The sequence below is a fragment of the Tupaia chinensis genome, unplaced genomic scaffold (genome assembly GCF_000334495.1).
Source record: "Tupaia chinensis unplaced genomic scaffold, TupChi_1.0 Scaffold145093_1, whole genome shotgun sequence".
In the NCBI taxonomy this organism is placed as follows: domain Eukaryota; kingdom Metazoa; phylum Chordata; class Mammalia; order Scandentia; family Tupaiidae; genus Tupaia; species Tupaia belangeri.
In genome coordinates this window covers 1,625,887-1,644,599 of record NW_006204954.1, presented here as the reverse complement: position 1 = coordinate 1,644,599, position 18,713 = coordinate 1,625,887, and the positions used below count along the sequence as shown (strand labels likewise).

The following is an 18,713-nucleotide window of genomic DNA, read 5'->3' as shown; positions in this document are numbered from 1 at the left end:
GGGGCCGCGAGTTAGCCGCTGCCGACATGGCGGAGCTGCGGGGGCGCTTTGCGGGTGTGGCCGGCCGGTCCCGCGGGGACTGAGAAGGGACGTCCTTGAGCCGGGCCCAACGGTCAGCACCACTGTGAGGGGTGCCCGGGGCCCAGGAGGGCCCGAGGGGTGGCTGGCGGTCGGGCCTCTTGGTTGCAGTCACGGTTGGCGGACCAGTGGGGCGTAGCCGCGTTCGCAGGCCCTGTCCGAAGTAGGCAGTGCTGGCCGCGCAGTCACGGTCATCGGGGCGGAAAGGGTGGCAGGCAGGGTTGTCTCCGAGGTGCTAGATTAGAGAAATGTTGGGGGGCTGGGGAGTCGCAGCCCGCGCAGTCCAGGCGTTCACGCCCAAGGCGCTGCTGTTCGTCAGCCTTTCTTTTGGGTGATGCGAACCCAGCCACAAAAGAACCGTGAATGGGTTATTTCCTTCAGAACAGATTAGGTTTGATTGGATGTGGAGCCCAGGGTGGGGACTCCTCCAAGGACTTAAATAGTATTCTTCTTTTGTGTTTTGTAAGGTACATAGTTTTCTTGGTGCACAGGTCCAACATTGTAAGTTTTAGGTATTATTTGGTTTGGATTAGGATAATCACATGTCATTGAAGTTCAAATTTAGAACAGTCCGTTTGTGTAGGTTAGGAGGAGGTTAGTGTACTCCGCCTGACGTGGTCATTTGAAATATTTCAGGATTTGAAGTTATGCCTTCTTATATTTAATCCTGTAAAGTCATAGGCCATACTAAATAATCGTGCCTAAATTCAGTGTTTCATAAGATAGAGAATGTATTTTTTGTTAACCAGTGAATTTATTTTCATCTCCATGTAGTGAAGGACATTTTCTGATTTAATCTAGCAAAGATCTGAAAATGTACTTTAGGGGTTGACTGGATTTCGTAGGCCTGCTTTGTTGTAGTGTCTTTACAAAATTTATGATAAATTTTGCAGTTAGGTCCTACGGGAATTAGTAACATGAAGATTAAAAAAATTGTAGATTATAGCACTAACATGAAAACTGTTGTGTTTATCATGACCATTTCAAGATGAATTATATGTGTGTGTGTGCTCTTTAATATTTTGTAGTGTAGTTTCTAGACCATGGGTCGATAACCACTTTATGGAGTCAGTCTACTTAGCTTGACAACATAAAATTACAATTTGTAAAAATGGACCTTTTTAAAAATTTGTAAATTTTTTAAAAGAATTATTTTATTTATTTTAATTTAGCCAGAGGGGGGCAGAGTGAGCAAGAGAGAGCTTGCCAGAATGAGAGTGAGAGAGAAAGAGAGAGAACACACACATGAGAAAGTGAGAAAACAAGCTGCCAGGGTCAGGGACTTGAACCACTGGTGTTCAGTGTCCTTAACCACCGTGCCACCTGCTGGCCCCCGAAATTGGGCCTTTTTTTTTTTTTTTGGAGAGATTTTTATTTGCAATCTCTTGGAGAGTTTTTTGTTTTTTTATTTTCACTGTAGGGCGCCTGCGCTCTCCAGACAGACAGAGAGAGACATAGAGACAGAAAGCGAGAAATCACCCCCCAGGGGGGATGGTCACGCTGCAATCCCTTCTCCTCCATTCTCCTCTCGGGATCTTGGGCACACATGCACACGCGCCCGGCGTGAGTTTTAAGCCACCTTTTAAGCCACCGGGTCCGGGACACGAACCGCAGTCGACTACGTGGGAGTCCAGCGACATAGCCATTACGCTAACTTGCTGGTTCCCTGAAATTGGGCCATTTTTAACCTACAAAAAGCAGCAGTTCTATATGGTTCTACTCAGTGAACCTTACGAAATATATGTCTTTCTCAGAGAGCTTAGATCTCTAGCCTAGTAGATGAAGAGAAATGTGATTTAGAAACAGGTAGTATGTAATATAATAGAATTGTACAGAGTCCAGATTTCCTGATCATTCCTCCCTCCCACAGGATACTAGGTTGGGAAGCAGAATGCTAATTGGTTTAAAAGTGAGTGTAGTATAAGACTTGATATTTGCCTTCAAAGAGACAAAATGTACACATTTAATTAACTTGAGAAGAGTGTAAAATAATGTATAATCAAATACTGGAATGTGGAACATAGGAGGAGTATTAGGTGGGAGGAAATCAGTGTAGGATGCCAAAATATCCTTTTCTGCAATTGGCCCTGGTAGGTGGTTTTTGGCAGATTGGATTAGCAATAAAAGGAGTCCAGTACATTTAAATGATTTATTTTAAAGAATCTGAAATGTTAGTCCAAATATGGGCATTCCTTGACTATCTACTTTGTTGTCTTCAAAACTAATTCATATTGCAAAATGGCATAATACTCTGTTGAATTTGCAAGAGTTGTCCTATAGCCTGCTAGTGCCACTTAACAGCTGCTGATGAAGGTGGAAGGTTGGATTCTATGGCATGTACATGTTTTGCATATTCACAGGGAAATGGGAAGGTGCTCTTGAGAAATTAGACTGTATAATTATAGTCACTTATGGCACACCTTCATAAGATTGCTGTTTCTGCTTCCAAGTAGGTGTGGTTCTCTGGTTCTCTGTGTTGGGAGGTAGCTCACAGGATCATATATAATTTTTTTCCTGAATGTTGCAAAGGTGACTTCACTTAGGGAAAAAAATGTTACATTCTAGAATTGACAGTGCCACCGTGAAGTCTTTTTGAGGGGAAACACAGTGTACCTAGTATATAATTATGAATTAATCATGCAAAACTAATTTGTGATCAGACTTTAGAGTTCCTTCCTGGTAGCCACTCAGATCTTAATTGAACTGAATAAAGTTTTTAATAACTATGAGTAATATTGGATTGATTGCTAAGAAACAATCAAAGTTGAAAGGTGTTTTTTGGTAGAGGAGAGTTAGAAAATAATTTTGTTCTTGTTTTGAGACATACGGCTAATTCACTTTCTGAAACATTGATGCTGTATTTTTTTTTTTTTAAGAATTACTTAACTTTATTTATTTATTTACTTATTTTTAAATTTGATCAAAGAGTGACAGAGTGAGAGAAAGTCAGAAAGCAAGCTGCCAGGTCTGGGACTCCAACCATGGTCAACCATGTGGGAGTCCAGTGCCCTTAACCACTTTGCCACCTGCCAACTCCATGCTGGTTGATTGTTTAGATCACTTTGTAGAGTTTAGTTTTTTTTGGTCTTAAATACAAGAAAGGCATTATGTGATTGGATACCAAATTATGTGATGGTGAAAAATACAGCCTTTTATGAAGCTGTTGGTTGTAATTACATAGGGCTCAAGTCTAAGATATGATTAAAACTTTCCAGTACTTTAAGTCAAAGTCTCTGTTAATTTAATAGAAGATACTTTGTTGATAATATCTTGCTGTGCATTCAGTCTTCACCTAGAGGTGAAGATATGTGATTTATATCCATATCTAGGTACCTTTAAAAAAATCATCTTCAGGTCTATTTCAAGATATATCAGGACCAGCAGTTAGCGTAATGGCTATGTTCCTGGACTCCCATGTAGGCGACCGCGGTTCGTGTCCCAGACCTGGTGGCTTAAAATTCACGCCAGGCGCGTGTGTGTTCATGCCCAGGATCCCGAGAGGAGAATGGAGGAGAAGGGATTGTGGCCTGGCCATCCCCCCTGGGGGGTGATTTCTCACTTTCTGTCTCTCTGTCTCTCTCTGTCTGGGGAGTGCCCGTGCCCTATAGCAAAAACCTCTCCAAAAAAAAAAAAAGATATATCGATAAAAGGCATATTACCATATTTTAACAATTTGTTTTTTAATTAAGCAAGTATTTGTTGAACAATGCTGTATACTAGCACAAAGTGCTGCTGGGAAAAGGATGGATAAGATTCAAGGTGGAAGACTGAAAAGGCATTAATAAACAGGCAAGTGCATGTCACATTTATATCCTTTAGTGACTGCCAGCCTTTTAAAATCGTGATCTGTAATAAATGCATGTTAGGTTGGAAGCCAGGCACACACTCAATATGCATCGTTTCATGAAAATGAAGTCTCAAGAAATGTCTATCCATATCATAAGTCTTAGCCAACAACTATTTTTTTATATTGTTTTTTGATTAAAATGTTTATTCTTACCTATACATTTGATTTCATGATTTAATTTAACCCATGAAGGGTTATCAACTACAGTTTGAAAACCAGTTATCTGGTTAGTGGCTTGGTATGACTAAAATTGAGAAAACACGGAATGATGGGCGTAGTGAGAGGTGACACTTCATAATTACCTTGGTTCCTAAAAACTTTTTTTTTCCTTTACCCTAACTCTTTAGATTAGTGATTTTTAAAAATAATTGTTATTTGTTGCCCTTTTTATTTTCTTACTATTAAATATTAGGTTGGCTTGAATCTTTGCTAGATTGGCAGTCGGTAGGCTTACCTATTAATTTTAGTTGGTTTTTATGGGTAACTAATATGCTTTATCATAGGCTGTAATTTTAATGTAAGAAATAAGGCTTGCAAGTTCCTTTGCAGTGACCAGTGGCTATATAAGATTTTTTTTTCAAAATCAGGACATCAAAATTATTTAGCCAGCAAACATGAGGAAATTTAGTCTTGGTAGTCATTAGATCAAAATCTGCTACATACTCTGTTAGGAAATCTTTTCATGCAATAGGTGTGTACTTCAGCCAGCCTGTTCTCTACTACTGTTAAAGCTATTGATTAGCTGTAAAAGTTAGGGAGATTTTCACATCTAATGTTTTTCCATTGATCTTGCAGCCCTGTTGTTGATGATTCTGCTGGGAAAAAAGCAGCCACCACAGCAAAATTCTTACCTTTTTATTGATGTAGAAACATCTGTTAGAAAAGACTTCTTTTTGGCGACAGCAACATTAGCAAGTTTTATTAAACATCTTTTGCTAATGACATTATGCCATAAGTTTAATGGAATGAAAAGGTGATGGATCTGCCCTTGAAGCACTTATAAAACTAGCATAATTTACAAGAGAAGACTCCATAAATAGATTCTTTGTTACTTTTGTATATCCAAAACACAGATGATGAAGGGGCATATAAGTGTTTTATGTCTGGTTAATTAGAAAATGTGAATAGTTGTTTTTCACTTTTGTTTTCTGCTTTATTACTCCCCTCCACTCAGAAAATAAAGGCAGAGGTATTTGTTGGGTTTGATCTTAAATGTTAGTGCTTTTATGCTTTTAAGTTGGTTGCCAGTTAATTATAAAGGATTTAATTGAATAAAGAAGTGATAACTGAATCCTCTTAATTTTTTTTAACTGTTTCTAAGAATTATAAGGAACACTGTAAAATAGTCATGTATAGGACACTGTGCATACAAAACAGGGTTTATAGAATACTTTTTCTTAAAATCTCTTCTTTTTTAAAAAATTATTCATGAGAGCACATGCATGTGAGAAAGAAAGGAAAGGAGCAACCTTGACAGGTGTCTCCCCCCTCTGTGATCCCCTTCCCCTTTTGGTACCCAGCATGTTTTCACCGGACTCAGAATCCAAACCCAGTTGACCATGCAACTTTCAGCACTGAGATCAGCATTCTACTACTTGTGTCACCAAGGCTGAACCTTAAAATCTTTTTCTAAACATAGTTATATGCTAAGTGTTCATATTTGATATTCCTTCCAGGATCCCAGGATTCTGTAGCTGCAATGCTGTCAAGACTTTTCCGAATGCATGGCCTCTTTGTGGCCTCCCATCCTTGGGAAGTCATAGTGGGGACAGTGACACTGACCATCTGTATGATGTCCATGAACATGTTTACTGGCAATAATAAGATTTGTGGTTGGAATTATGAGTGTCCGAAGTTTGAAGAGGTTAGTGAAATTAATGTGATGTTGATTGACTAAAGTTTAAAGATTACATGTTCAGGTTCAAACCAGACCTTATATGGTCCTTCCAGAGACCATATAATCAAGAAAAGTTATGAATAAAATCTTTTAGTATTCCTGAACATACCCCAAATTTCCATTAACTTACGTAGTATGGAAAAGGCAGTAGAAATACTTTTTTTGGGACCTTTCCTACACAAATGAGTATACTTGAGTTTATTTGAGAAATATATCTTTTAGAAGTAACAGTGAAAATAATTATTTAAAAATTAAGTTTAATTTCCAGTTTGTTTGATATTTTTATTGTACTTGTATCTACAGTTATAGTTTTATGATGATATATAAACTAACGATACATACAAAAGATCTTACTTTTGCTGGCGTATTACCAAAGCTATTGGGGTTTTCTTTTATGCTTTTCCCTATAGGATGTTTTGAGCAGTGACATTATAATTCTGACCATAACACGATGCATAGCAATCCTGTATATTTACTTCCAGTTTCAGAATTTACGTCAACTTGGATCAAAATACATTTTAGGTAATACATTCATACATTTAACTTTTAAATATATGTTAATTTTTTAAAAGTTATGAGATTTTTGATTTTCTGTGTAAATAAACCTGTTTGTCTAAATGAAATATTTGGAAATGTGTTACTAAAGTGTCTTGCATGCATTTAGTAGATTCCTTTCTTATTGCTGTTAGTTAAACATTCTGAAATTTGAGATCTCACTAATCTAGAGGTAAATAATATTGCTTATCTCAGAATATTGTATGAGACTAAATGTTGTTATTTATGTATTAAAGGATAAAGGTTTTTTATTGATGGCTTTTGTCATTTTAGGCATTGCTGGCCTCTTCACAATTTTCTCAAGTTTCGTATTCAGTACAGTTGTCATTCACTTCTTAGATAAAGAATTGACAGGCTTGAAGTAAGTATTTAAAATTTAAATATATTTTCTTTCAAAATATAGTTTTAGGAACTTTTTCCCCATGCTATAAAGTTAATATATAAGTTTTCATAAGTTTAGAAAAGAGGGAGAAATTTTTTAGTGTAATCTTACCATTAGATAATTTTAATAACTGCTAACACTTTGCTGTATGTCCTTTCTCACCATTTTTGTACTTCAAAGAAAATTTCTGTAATTGTACTGTATATATATATATGTATATATATATATACACACACACACACATATATATATATATATATACACACACACATATATATATATATATATGTTATATATTTTTTTTTTTTTTTTTATAAGTCCTTTACACTATTAAATATATTTTCCACATGCTTATTCAAGGATGATGTTGCAAGAAAACTATCAAAAGTTGTTTCGATTTAAATAAATTTACATTTCAACATTAAAAATGATACAATAGGAGGTGTGGCACATGGCCAACTTTGCAGTTTAAGTTCTCGACCTGGCAGCTTGAAAAACACACCAGGCATGTGTACCTGCATGCTCAAGATCCCTAGGGAAGACTGAGGAAGGGACTGTGGTGTGGCCATCCCCCCCGGGGGGTGCTTTCTCACTTTCCCTCTCTGTCTGGCAAGTGCACATCCTATAGCAAACTAAAAAAAATTAAAAATAAATTAGTTAAAATATTCATTTTAAAAAATCATTTTATTTAACTATTTTATATTATTTATTTATTTTAATCTTACCAGAGAGGGACAGAATGAGAGAGAGATAAAATGAGAAAGCAATCTGCCAGGTCTGGAACTCGAACCATGGTCAGCCATGTGGGAGTCCAGCATCCTTAACCACTATGCCACCTGCTGGCCCCAATAAAAATATTCTTAAAAAAAATAATGTTAACAAGTATTTTAAACTACTGTTTAGCTTTGAGGAAGCCTCAGAAAGGGACATATACTATAGGATCATTTAATCAATATAAGGAATGGGGAGTTTTTTAGAAAGGGATTAAAAAAACACACTCTTTATTATTTGTTTTAATTTTTTAATTTTACCAGAGAGAGAGAGAGAGAGAGAGAAAGTGAGAGAGCAAGCCTCCAGGTCTGGGACTCAAACCATAGTTGGCTATATGGGAGTCCAGTGCCTCGACCACTGCACCATCTACTGGCCCCAAAAGGGATTTTTAAAAACTATATTTTCCTCTATTAAAAGTAAACTTTTTAGGGAATCAGCAGTTAGCATAATGGCTATGTTACTGGACTCTCACGTAGTTGACTGTGGTTCGTGTCCCGGACCCAGTGGCTTAAAACTCACGCTGGGCGCGTGTGCGCTCCTGCCCAAGATCCTGAGAGGAGAATGGAGGAGAAGGGATTGCTGCTTGACCATCCCCCCTGGAGGGTGATTTCTCACTTTCTGTCTCTCTGTCTGTCTCTGTCTGTCTGGAGGGACCGCCCCCTATAGGAAAAACCTCTAAAAAAAAAAAAAAAAAAAAAAGACCTTTTTGTTGAGGTGTTATTAAAAAAAAATAACTTTTTAAACTTTATTTATTTATTTTAACCTGACCGCAGAGGGACAGAGGGGGTTGGTGGCAGAGGGGAAGTGAAAAAGCAAGCTGAGAGAGAGAAAGAGAAAGCGAGAAAGCAAGCTGAGAGAGAGAAAGTGAGAAAGCAAGCCGAGGGAGAGGGAAAGCAAGAAATTAAGCTGCCAGGTCAGGGCCTCGAACCACAGTCTGCCATGTAGGAGTCCAGCTCCTTAACCACCACACCACCTGCTTGGTCCCCTCTATTATAAAATACTTAATCGTGGGACCAGCAGTTAGCATAATGGCTATGTTGCTGGACTCCCATGTAGCCAACCACGGTTCGAGTCCTGGACTTGGTGGCTTAAATTCATGCCGGGTGCGTGTGTATGCGCCCAAGATGCTGAGAGGAGAATGGAGGAGAAGGGATTGCAGCATGGCCATCTCCCCTGGGGGATGATTTCTTGCTTTTTGTCTCTCTGTCTGTCTTTATGTCGAGCGCATGTGCCCTATAGCAAAAACCTCTCAAAAAAAAAAAATACTCTCCAAAAATACTTAATTGTGTGTTTTTTTTTTCCAGTGAAGCTTTGCCTTTTTTCCTACTTTTGATTGACCTTTCCAGAGCAAGTGCATTAGCCAAGTTTGCCCTCAGTTCCAACTCTCAGGTAAGTAGTATTTTAAGACAAGGATGGGAGTAGTATCTCTCTTTTCAGTGTTTCCTATAAGAGGAGGGCTTAATAGAATTTCTTCAAAGGCCAAGATTCAGGAATTATCCCATTTTTTTTAAGCTTAATTTTCAAGTTCTAAGATTGGTCTTCATAAGTGCTCAAGGGCAAGTCCCTTTTATCTAATGACTCAGTTATAATTCCATAGCTCCTGGAATTTGGAATTTTCCCATTTTCCTTCTTAAGACTTTCAGAAATTATGACAATATGACTTGAATAAATGAGTATCTACATAGTGAAACACATCAGAGAGCAGAACAAAATCTAATGAAGAAAGCCTCAGAATAAATTTATCTTAAACTCTTTAAGTTAATACTAACTGTTCCCATGTTAAGTTTCATCTTGATGTTCATTAGTCACTTTAAATAACCTAACTTTGGGACCAGCAGTTGGTGTAATGGCTGTGTCCCTGGACTCCTTTGTAGTCAACTGCAGTTTGAGTCCTGGATCTGGTGGCTTAAACTCACGCTGGGCACTTGTGCGTGCATGCCCAAGATCCCAAGAGGAGAATGGAGGAGAAGAGACTGTGGAGTGGCCATCCCCCTGGGGGGTGATTTCTCACTTTCTGTCTCTGTCTTTCTGGTGAGCACACACGCCCTATAGCAAAAATCTCTCCTTCCTAAATAAATAAATGAATGAATGAATGAATAACTAAACTTCTTTTGGACTGGCCCTATAGCCTAGTGGTTAAGGGAGTCAGATCCTACATAGCCAATCAAGGTTTGAATTCTAGCTCTGGAAGCTTGCACAATGAGGCATGACCACTGGGGAGTGTTTTCTTCCTTTTTTTCTTTGTCTCTCTGCCTTTCTGTGAGTGTATTTCCCTTGGCAATTGGGGGAAAAACATTAAAAAAAAAAAAGAATGTACAATTTAGATCTGAGTATCATAAATATAAAGCAGCATGTATTCTATCCAAATGATGTGTTGTTAAATATTAATGATCATTTGAGCATAACAACAAGGGATGATTTAGATTTTATAATACAATCTCAGAAAAAATTTGCTGTTAATATCTTCCACCAGTGGTAACCCGAATATAAAATGTTGTAGAATTTGGGGGCTGGCCGGTGGCATGGTGGTTGAGGCACTGGACTCCCACATGGCCAACCACGGTTCAAGTCCTGGACCTGGTGGTTTGCTTTCTCACTCTCCTTTCTCTCTGTCTCTCTCTGATTAAAATAGAAGCATAATGATAATAAATTAAAAATAAATCTTTAAAAAAATTGTTGTAGAATTTAATTATGTGGAATTTAAATGATAGGATTAATGCACCACCTCAAAGTATTTCCAAGAAATACCTCTTTCATTGGAAAAGAAAGCAGTCCACTGTGTTGGTGTATATGTTCTTTTTTAAACATCCTCTTTAATGTTACCATACTTTGTATATTGAACACCTGTGAGTCTTATCATATTGTATATTTTATTCTTTGAATAGTAGAGTAGATTTTTGTATATGCCCCACGATGTTCCCTCACACTTTAAAAAGTTAACTTCATTGATATGTTTGATCTGTCGTTTAGGATGAAGTAAGAGAAAATATTGCTCGTGGAATGGCAATTTTAGGTCCTACATTTACCCTTGATGCTCTTGTGGAATGTCTTGTGATTGGAGTTGGTACCATGTCAGGTTTGTAAGCAATTTTAATATATTTTAAAATATGTATGTTACTAAAGAGGAAAAGAACAGCTTGGATTTTGCCTTATTGTAAATTCTGACAATTAAGTTACTCTTTCTAAATAAAAGAATTATGCATTTTATTTTATTATTTTATTTATCATTATTTTTCAATTTGACCAGAGAAAGAGAGAAAGGGAAAGTAAGAAAGCAAGCCACTGGGACCAGGAGTTGGCGTAATGGCAGTGTCGATGGACTCCCATGTAGTCAACTGTGGTTTTAATCCCAGACCTGGTGGCTTAAGCTCACGCCGGGCGTGTGTGTGGCCAAGATCCTGAGAGGAGAATAGAGGGGAAGGGATTGTGGTGTGGCCATCCCCCCAGGGGGTGATTTCTTGCTTTCTGTCTGTCTCTTTCTGTCTTTCTGGCGAGCTCACGCGCCCTATAGCAAAAATCTCTCCAAAAAAAAGGAAGAAAGAAAAAGCCACTAGGTCGAGGACTTGAACCATGTTCGCCCATGTGGGAGTCCAGAACTTTAATCACCACGCCACCTGCTGGCCCCTTTTAAGTACTTTGAGACTTAACTACATTATTGTGGGGTTGGTTTTCACTCTGTGTCTGTTGGCTTTGGAGAAAATTTGGTAGCAGATTATTGATTTATTTTTCACCCTTGTTAGCTTCTTTGTGATCTGCTTTGTCTATGGCATTTTTGTTAATTTAGGCTTTATCTGGTTTTAACCAAGGTTGTTTTCCAGTGTGGGTCTGGAAAGTACCTTCTAAACTTTGCTGTTGCCTAGACTAAATTAGTGACTTAGTTCCTTGTGTTTTAATTACCATGTAGGTGACAGTGTAAGAGTTAGGAATTGGACAGGTATACCTGATAAGGTGGTTGAGATGATTTAATCAGACCATAAGCAGTACATCTTAGCAGGTACTCAGCATTAGTCTCAGAACATGTTTCTTCATTCTTAATTGGATAGTAGAGAATTAAATATTAAATATCAAACATAAGACTCCATTATATAGGATAAAAATTACTGCCTAGCATGGAAATTTGCCGTAATGAATATATTATGTGATTATGGTTGCCTAATCGGCCTTTTCAGGAAGACCATACTTAGTTCTACTGCTCTAGTGTATCTCTTGGTGTGTTAGAGCCCTCAATGAAGGGCCTTATTAATTTAGAAGTACACAATCTAACTTTTAAAGGAATAATTGATTATTATTAGTTGAGGCCTCTTCACTGGGTAGTATGTTAAATACTGAATGTTGTAATTTTCTGAGGGTAAGTTAGTTATTCTGTCATTCAACAACAATTTTATATACCAAGGAAATCCTTAAAATTTATTTTAAAAATTTATCCTTAACAAACAAAAAAAAAAATGGGAAAGGGGACCAGCAGTTGGCATAATGGCTATGCTGTTGGACTCCCATGTAGTCGACCACGGTTTGAGTCCCGGACCCGGTGGCTTAAACTCACGCGCATGCATGCCCAAGATCCTGAGAGGAGAATGGAGGAGAAAGGATTGAGACGTGGCCAACCACCCCTGACTACATGGGAGTCCAGCGACATAGCCATTATGCCAACTGCTGGTCCCAGAGTTTTGTAATTCCTCTGTCCTCCAAGGTTTGGCATTGCCTCTGAATTTCTCATTCTGTTTCCGGTAGATAGCAAAGAGCTTACTTAGTATACTGGTATTTTTGTGTGTTATATGAAACATTGAAAACACACATGCTTTTTCAGTTACACGTTCCATTTTTCTTTGACTAGGAGTGCGCCAACTTGAAATCATGTGCTGCTTTGGCTGCATGTCAGTTCTGGCCAACTACTTTGTGTTCATGACTTTCTTCCCAGCTTGTGTGTCCCTGGTATTAGAGGTAAGAGCAGTTCTACCTTATGGTGTTAGTAAAGAGTTTTATTTTTCATTATACCAGTTCTCCTAAACTGAATCAACACCTTGTAATGTAACACTGCCTTACTTTGTAGCTTTCTCGGGAAAGCCGTGAGGGTCGACCAATTTGGCAGCTCAGCCATTTTGCCCGAGTTTTAGAAGAAGAAGAAAATAAACCAAATCCTGTAACTCAAAGGGTCAAGATGATTATGGTAATGATACAGTTTGCTTCTCCTTTCATTATCCTCAGTTCTCTAATGTCAATCTTTAAAAAAAATAATTTCCTTTTCCTTTTCCTTCCTATCTTTTTCCTGTGGCTTTTGGCTCTTAAAAATATTTTATCCTCTTCTTCCTTTTTTTTTTTTTTTTTTAACTAGTTCATTTCTTGAGACTTCTGATCTCTGTGAATCTCTCTCTACACAGATTTTCCATTCTCCTCCACCTTATCTCCAGCCTTTCTTGGGAATGTTTTCAGTAATTCATTGAAGCCACTTAGTCACCTAGCAAGCTGGGGGACTTTCTTATGGTAAAAGGGGGGCCATGGAAGATAGTGTCCAGTTGTCTAGTTGCTAGCGGTGAGAAATTTAGATTTCCATTGATATGCAGAGGATATATAACTTGTAAAATTTTATTTCAGTCTCTAGGCTTGGTTCTCGTTCATGCTCATAGTCGCTGGATAGCTGATCCTTCTCCTCATAACAGTACAGCAGAAAATTCTAAGATGTCACTAGGACTAGATGAAAATGTGTCCAAGAGAATTGAACCAAGTGTTTCACTCTGGCAGTTTTATCTCTCTAAGTAAGTTAACTGAGATCTACTTTGTCGTAAATAAATTATAGCACGCTATACTATTATAAGTTTAGGTCTTGCCTTTTACATTTCTGAATGATAACATTTTAATTTACTGTTTCTTATTCAGGATGATCAGCATGGATATTGAACAAGTTATTACGCTAAGTTTAGCTCTCCTTCTGGCTGTGAAGTACATCTTCTTTGAACAAGCAGAGACAGAATCTACACTCTCATTAAAAAACCCTATCACATCTCCTGTAGTGACCCAAAAGAAAGTCCCAGACAATTGTTGTAGGCGTGAACCTGGGCTAGTCAGAAGTAACCAGAAATTCCAGTCAGTGGAAGAAGAGACAGGGATAAACCAAGAAAGAAAAGGTAACTTCTTACTTTCTTCACCTTCAAGTCTTCCATTGCTGATTGATCAAAAAATTAAGTCCATTTTTAAAATTAGGTTGTGTTGAGAGATTTCTTTTGATTTCTTAAATAGTTGAGGTTATAAAACCCTTAGTGGCTGAAACGGATACCTCAAACAGAGCTACATTTGTGGTTGGTAATTCATTCGATACTTCCTCGGATCTGGCAACACGGGAATCTGAAGTTGAGCTTCCCAGGGAGCCTCGGCCTAATGAAGAATGTCTACAGATACTTGCAAATGCAGAGGTGAGGACAGTAACAAACATAAGCTTGGACTTTTTCTTTAAAAAGGAGCTTTTTTTTCTTAAAGGAAGGAAAACCTGTCAATAATAATGCATGCTGAGTACTACTAAATTCCAAATACCATGTCACGTGGTTTACAGATAACTGTCATTATTTTATTTATTCCCCACAACCTTCCTCTTTTTTTTTTTTGGAGAGGTTTTCGCTATAGGGCGCATGCGCACGCCAGACAGACAGAGACATAGAGACAGAAAGTGAGAAATCACCCCCCAGAGGGGATGGTCACGCCGCAATCCCTTCTCCTCTTGGGATCTTGGGCACGCACACACATGCGCCCAGCGTGAGTTTTAAGCCACCGGGTCCGGGACTCAAACTGCGGTCGACTACGTGGGAGTCCAGCGACATAGCCATTATGCTAACTGCTGGTTCCCGACCTTCCTCATTTTTCAGATGAGAAAGCTAAGGCTCTAAGAGGCCAAGCCATTTCCCCAAAGTAATAAATCTTTAGGAAGTGAAAAAGCTGGTAGCAGGTCCCTAAATTTTCTGACTTCACAGTCAAAAAACTCTTTCTAGTTTACTACTGGAAAAGTTTGTCTAGGGGCCGGCAAGTGGCATGGTGGTTAAAGGCGCAGGACTCCCACATGGCCGACCACGGTTCAAGTCTCGGACCTGGTGGCTTGCTTTCTCACTTCCTCTCTCTCTTTCTGTCTCTCTCTGATCAAACTGGAAAATAATAATGATAATAATAATAAATAAAGTTAAATAAAATAATTCTTTAAAATAAAGTTTGTCTAGTTTTTATTTAGTTTACCATAGAGATGAGCACCTGCTGTAATCTTACATGTATGTGGAGGTGTGGAAGAAAGGGTTTAACACAGAGATGAGCTTCAAAAAATTTGTTGTTGGGGGAACCAGCAGTTAGCGTAATTGCTATGTCGCTGGACTCCCACGTAGTTGACCGCGGTTCGCGTCCCAGACCCGGTGGCTTAAAACTCACGCCGGGCGCGTGTGTGTGCATGCCCAAGATCCCAAGAGGAGAATGGAGGAGAAGGGATTGCAGCGTGACCATCCCCCCTGGGGGGTGATTTCTCGCTTTCTGTCTCTATGTCTCTCTCTGTCTGTCTGGCGAGCGCATGTGCTGTATAGCGAAAATCTCTCAAAAAAAAAATTTGTTGTTGGGACCAGCAGTTGGTGTATTGGCTATGTTGCCGGACTCCCACGTAGTCGACCACAGTTCGCGTCCCGGACCCGGTGGCTTAAAACTCACGCCGGGCGCGTGTGTGTGCATGCCCAAGATCCCAAGAGGAGAATGGAGGAGAAGGGATTGCAGCGTGACCATCCCCCCTGAGGGGTGATTTCTCGCTTTCTGTCTCTCTGTCTCTGGTGAGCACATGCGCCCTATAGCAAAAAAAAAAAAAAAAAAACCTCTCCAAAAAAAAGAGTTTGTTGTTTGTTTTCTTTTTTAAGCTTGACACTTTGAGACTTGAACGAGGTTTTCTTTGTGTGTGTGGCCATGAGTCACATATTTTTAATTTGCCATCACTGATTTTGAATTATTTTATAGGAGTATCTTTTTAATAAGCTATCGTGATATAAAAAGTTCATATTAGTGTAGCATAGCTTATTAAATAGTTATTTGTGCAGACCAGCAGATGGTGTGACAGTTATATCACTCAAGATCCCAGGAGGAGAATGAAGGAGAAGGGATTGTGGCTGGCCATCCCCCTCGGGGGTGATTATTCACTTTCTTTCTCATTGTCTTGGTCTCCCCACCCAACAAGTGCTTATGCCCTAAGGCAAAAACCTCTAAAACAACAAAAATAAATAGTCTGTTTGCTATGAATCATTTAAAGGACAGACCTTTTGGCCTTTCTACCATCTCCCTCTCTGACCTTATCCCTCTCTTTTTTTTTTTTCCTACTTTAGAAAGGTGCAAAATTCCTTAGTGATGCTGAGATCATCCAATTAGTCGATGCCAAGCATATCCCACCGTACAAATTGGAAACTCTGATGGAAACCCATGAACGAGGTGTATCTATTCGTCGGCAGTTACTTTCCAAAAAGCTTCCAGAGCCTTCTTCTCTCCAGTACCTACCTTATAGGGATTATAATTACTCCTTGGTATGTTCTTTTCTTTCTTTCTTTCTTTTTTACTTTTTATGGTGTGGGTCATAGGCATTCACATTTTTTTCTTGTTTCTATATTTCTCAGTAATGCTAGTATTTTTAAGCACTTTTAAAGAATAAATTAAGGGAAGTGGCAGGTTAGATGGTGGTTAGGGGCATGGGACTCCCATATGGCCGACCATAGTTCGAGTCCCAGACCTGGCGGCTTGCTTTATCACTTTCTCTGGTCATATTGAAAAATAAACAAATAAATAAAGTTAAATAAAATAATTATTAAAAACAAAAGAGTATATTAAATGAAAAATCTTGTTGAAGGGACCGGCAGGTGGCATGATGGTTAAGGCGATGGACTCCCACATGGCCAACCACAGCTTTAGTCTCAGACCTGGTAGCTTGCTTTGTCACTTTCTCTTTCTCTCACTGGTCATAATTAAAAATAATAATTAATACAATTAAATACAATAATTCTTTAAAAGCTCTTGTTGAAAACTTCATGAAAGCCCTAAGTTTGAAGACTGTTATTAATGACAAGGGCTTCATTGAATTACTATGTAATTTGTGTATGGAGATTTTCACATGGTGCCTGATGTTCCCTTTTAGGTGATGGGAGCTTGTTGTGAGAATGTTATTGGATACATGCCCATCCCTGTGGGAGTGGCCGGACCTCTGTGCTTGGATGGGAAAGAATTTCAGGTTCCAATGGCAACAACAGAAGGCTGTCTTGTGGCCAGCACTAACAGAGGTTGCAGAGCAATAGGTGTAAGTTGGCATTTATACATCTGGATGTTTTAAAATACACCCAATAAAGGCAACAACAAGAGATTTACAGTCAGTCAAGGACGAGCAGAAGAATTAATATGTGTCTCTGTAACATACTTTGCACAGCTTGGTGGAGGTGCCACCAGTCGAATCCTTGCTGATGGGATGACTCGTGGCCCAGTGGTACGTCTTCCCCGTGCTTGTGACTCTGCAGAAGTGAAGGCTTGGCTCGAAACACCTGAAGGGTTCACAGTGATAAAGGAGGCATTTGACAGCACCAGCAGGTGTGCGAGTGGATTTTTATGTACATTTATGTTTATTTGAAAACTAGTGCTATTTTCTGTGATTTCTAAATGTAACTGTTAGCATGTTGCCTACTTAAAACAATCTAACAACATATCTATTTTAAATCTGTTCATTCATAATGAATAGGGGAAATGCTTGGGGGAAGAAACAATGTTGATTCAGTGAATATTTTCATGACCTAGCAAATCTGATTAGATTGTTACTTTGCCTTAGGGGAGAGTTGTTTTAGAAAAAGGATTTTCAACCAGGATAGAAGTATAATAGATTTACTTATAATGTAGGAAGTTAAATTTACCAAGAAGCATGTCAATAAAAGCTACCGTACCAGTATAATTCAAGCTAATATGTTTGTTTTTATTTGGACTAATCTCTGTGAACTTTCTCTTATATGAAATGAAGTGATTGAAGTAGATTTTTAGATAATTTTCATCTTCTTAAAAAAAAAATACAATCTTTGTTTCTTTGTTTACAGATTTGCACGTCTGCAGAAACTTCATATGAGTATGGCTGGACGCAACCTTTATATCCGTTTCCAGTCTAAGTCAGGGGATGCCATGGGGATGAACATGATTTCAAAGGTTAGCATGGGTAGACTATATCTGAAAGGATAGGCCCAGAACCTGCAAGAGTGGTCATCCCAAAACAGAGGAACTAGGTGGCAGGGAGTTGGGGGGTGCAGGAAGCTTGGTGTTTATTTTTTTAGTTATATGCCATGTATATATGTTTTGTACTTAGTTGACTAGAAAATACTTTCATTGCAAGGACGATATTGGTTGAAGTTAGTCATGTTACGTAGTTTTTAATTGTTAGAGGGCATGTCCATTCTCTAGAGAAAGAGAAAGCATTCCCAATAGGATGTGGTCATGCTGCAGTCCTTTTTCTTCCATTTCTCCTTCCTGTCAGGATTTTTCAAGCACATATGCACATGTGCTTGGCCTGTTTTTTAAACTATCAGGGCTAGAATTAAAACTGCAGCCAGCCTAGATCTGGCTTTCTAGACTTGGTATTTATATGATATATTCTTGGTCTATGTAGAAGGGCGGGAATAAATCTTGGGAGAAGAGCTGGAATAAATCCTGGGGTAACACTTCAAAGTTGTGTCCAGTAAACCCTGAAGCTGATCTTTTCCAGAGACTTCACGATTTCTCTTTTAGAAGCCAAATATAGGCCATTTGGTGGCATGGCGGTCAAGATGCTGGATCCCATATGACTGCCTGCGTGGTTCAAGTCCTGAACCTGGCAGCTTGAAAAACATGCTAAGCACATGCATGTGCAAACCCAAACATCCCTGAAGGAGGGAGAAATGGAGAAGGGGTTGTGGCATGACCATTTCTCTGGGGAGGTGTGCTTTCTTACTTTACCTCCCTCTCTCTGTTGAATACAAGCGCCCTCTGGCAAATTAAAAGCAGAGCAGGCCAAATATAGTATATTTGTATATAGTCCACCTATTTTAATTATTTCCTAAGAAGTTTTTTTTTTTTTTTTTTTAAGAGATTTTTGCATTAGGGCACATGTGCTTTCTGGAAAGAGAGAAACAGTGAGAGGACAAGTGAGAATAACCCGCCCCACCCCACACATCGCGGTCCGC

At 38.7% G+C, this 18,713-nt stretch overlaps 1 protein-coding gene across 2 annotated transcripts in view; it reads left to right on the top strand.

Annotated features, from left to right (window-relative positions):
* Positions 1 to 18,713, top strand: part of HMGCR (3-hydroxy-3-methylglutaryl-CoA reductase) — a 28,041-nt gene that overhangs the window by 1,639 nt on the left and 7,689 nt on the right. For both annotated transcript variants that reach the window (XM_006167787.3, XM_006167788.3), the window contains exons 2-15: positions 5,602 to 5,789; positions 6,233 to 6,344; positions 6,651 to 6,738; positions 8,835 to 8,919; positions 10,501 to 10,606; positions 12,365 to 12,471; positions 12,581 to 12,697; positions 13,123 to 13,283; positions 13,405 to 13,652; positions 13,765 to 13,937; positions 15,861 to 16,055; positions 16,661 to 16,819; positions 16,946 to 17,103; positions 17,598 to 17,703. In XM_006167787.3, coding sequence (XP_006167849.1) covers positions 5,602 to 5,789; positions 6,233 to 6,344; positions 6,651 to 6,738; positions 8,835 to 8,919; positions 10,501 to 10,606; positions 12,365 to 12,471; positions 12,581 to 12,697; positions 13,123 to 13,283; positions 13,405 to 13,652; positions 13,765 to 13,937; positions 15,861 to 16,055; positions 16,661 to 16,819; positions 16,946 to 17,103; positions 17,598 to 17,703 — 2,003 coding nt within the window. The remainder of the gene's footprint in view (positions 1 to 5,601; positions 5,790 to 6,232; positions 6,345 to 6,650; positions 6,739 to 8,834; positions 8,920 to 10,500; positions 10,607 to 12,364; positions 12,472 to 12,580; positions 12,698 to 13,122; positions 13,284 to 13,404; positions 13,653 to 13,764; positions 13,938 to 15,860; positions 16,056 to 16,660; positions 16,820 to 16,945; positions 17,104 to 17,597; positions 17,704 to 18,713) is intronic.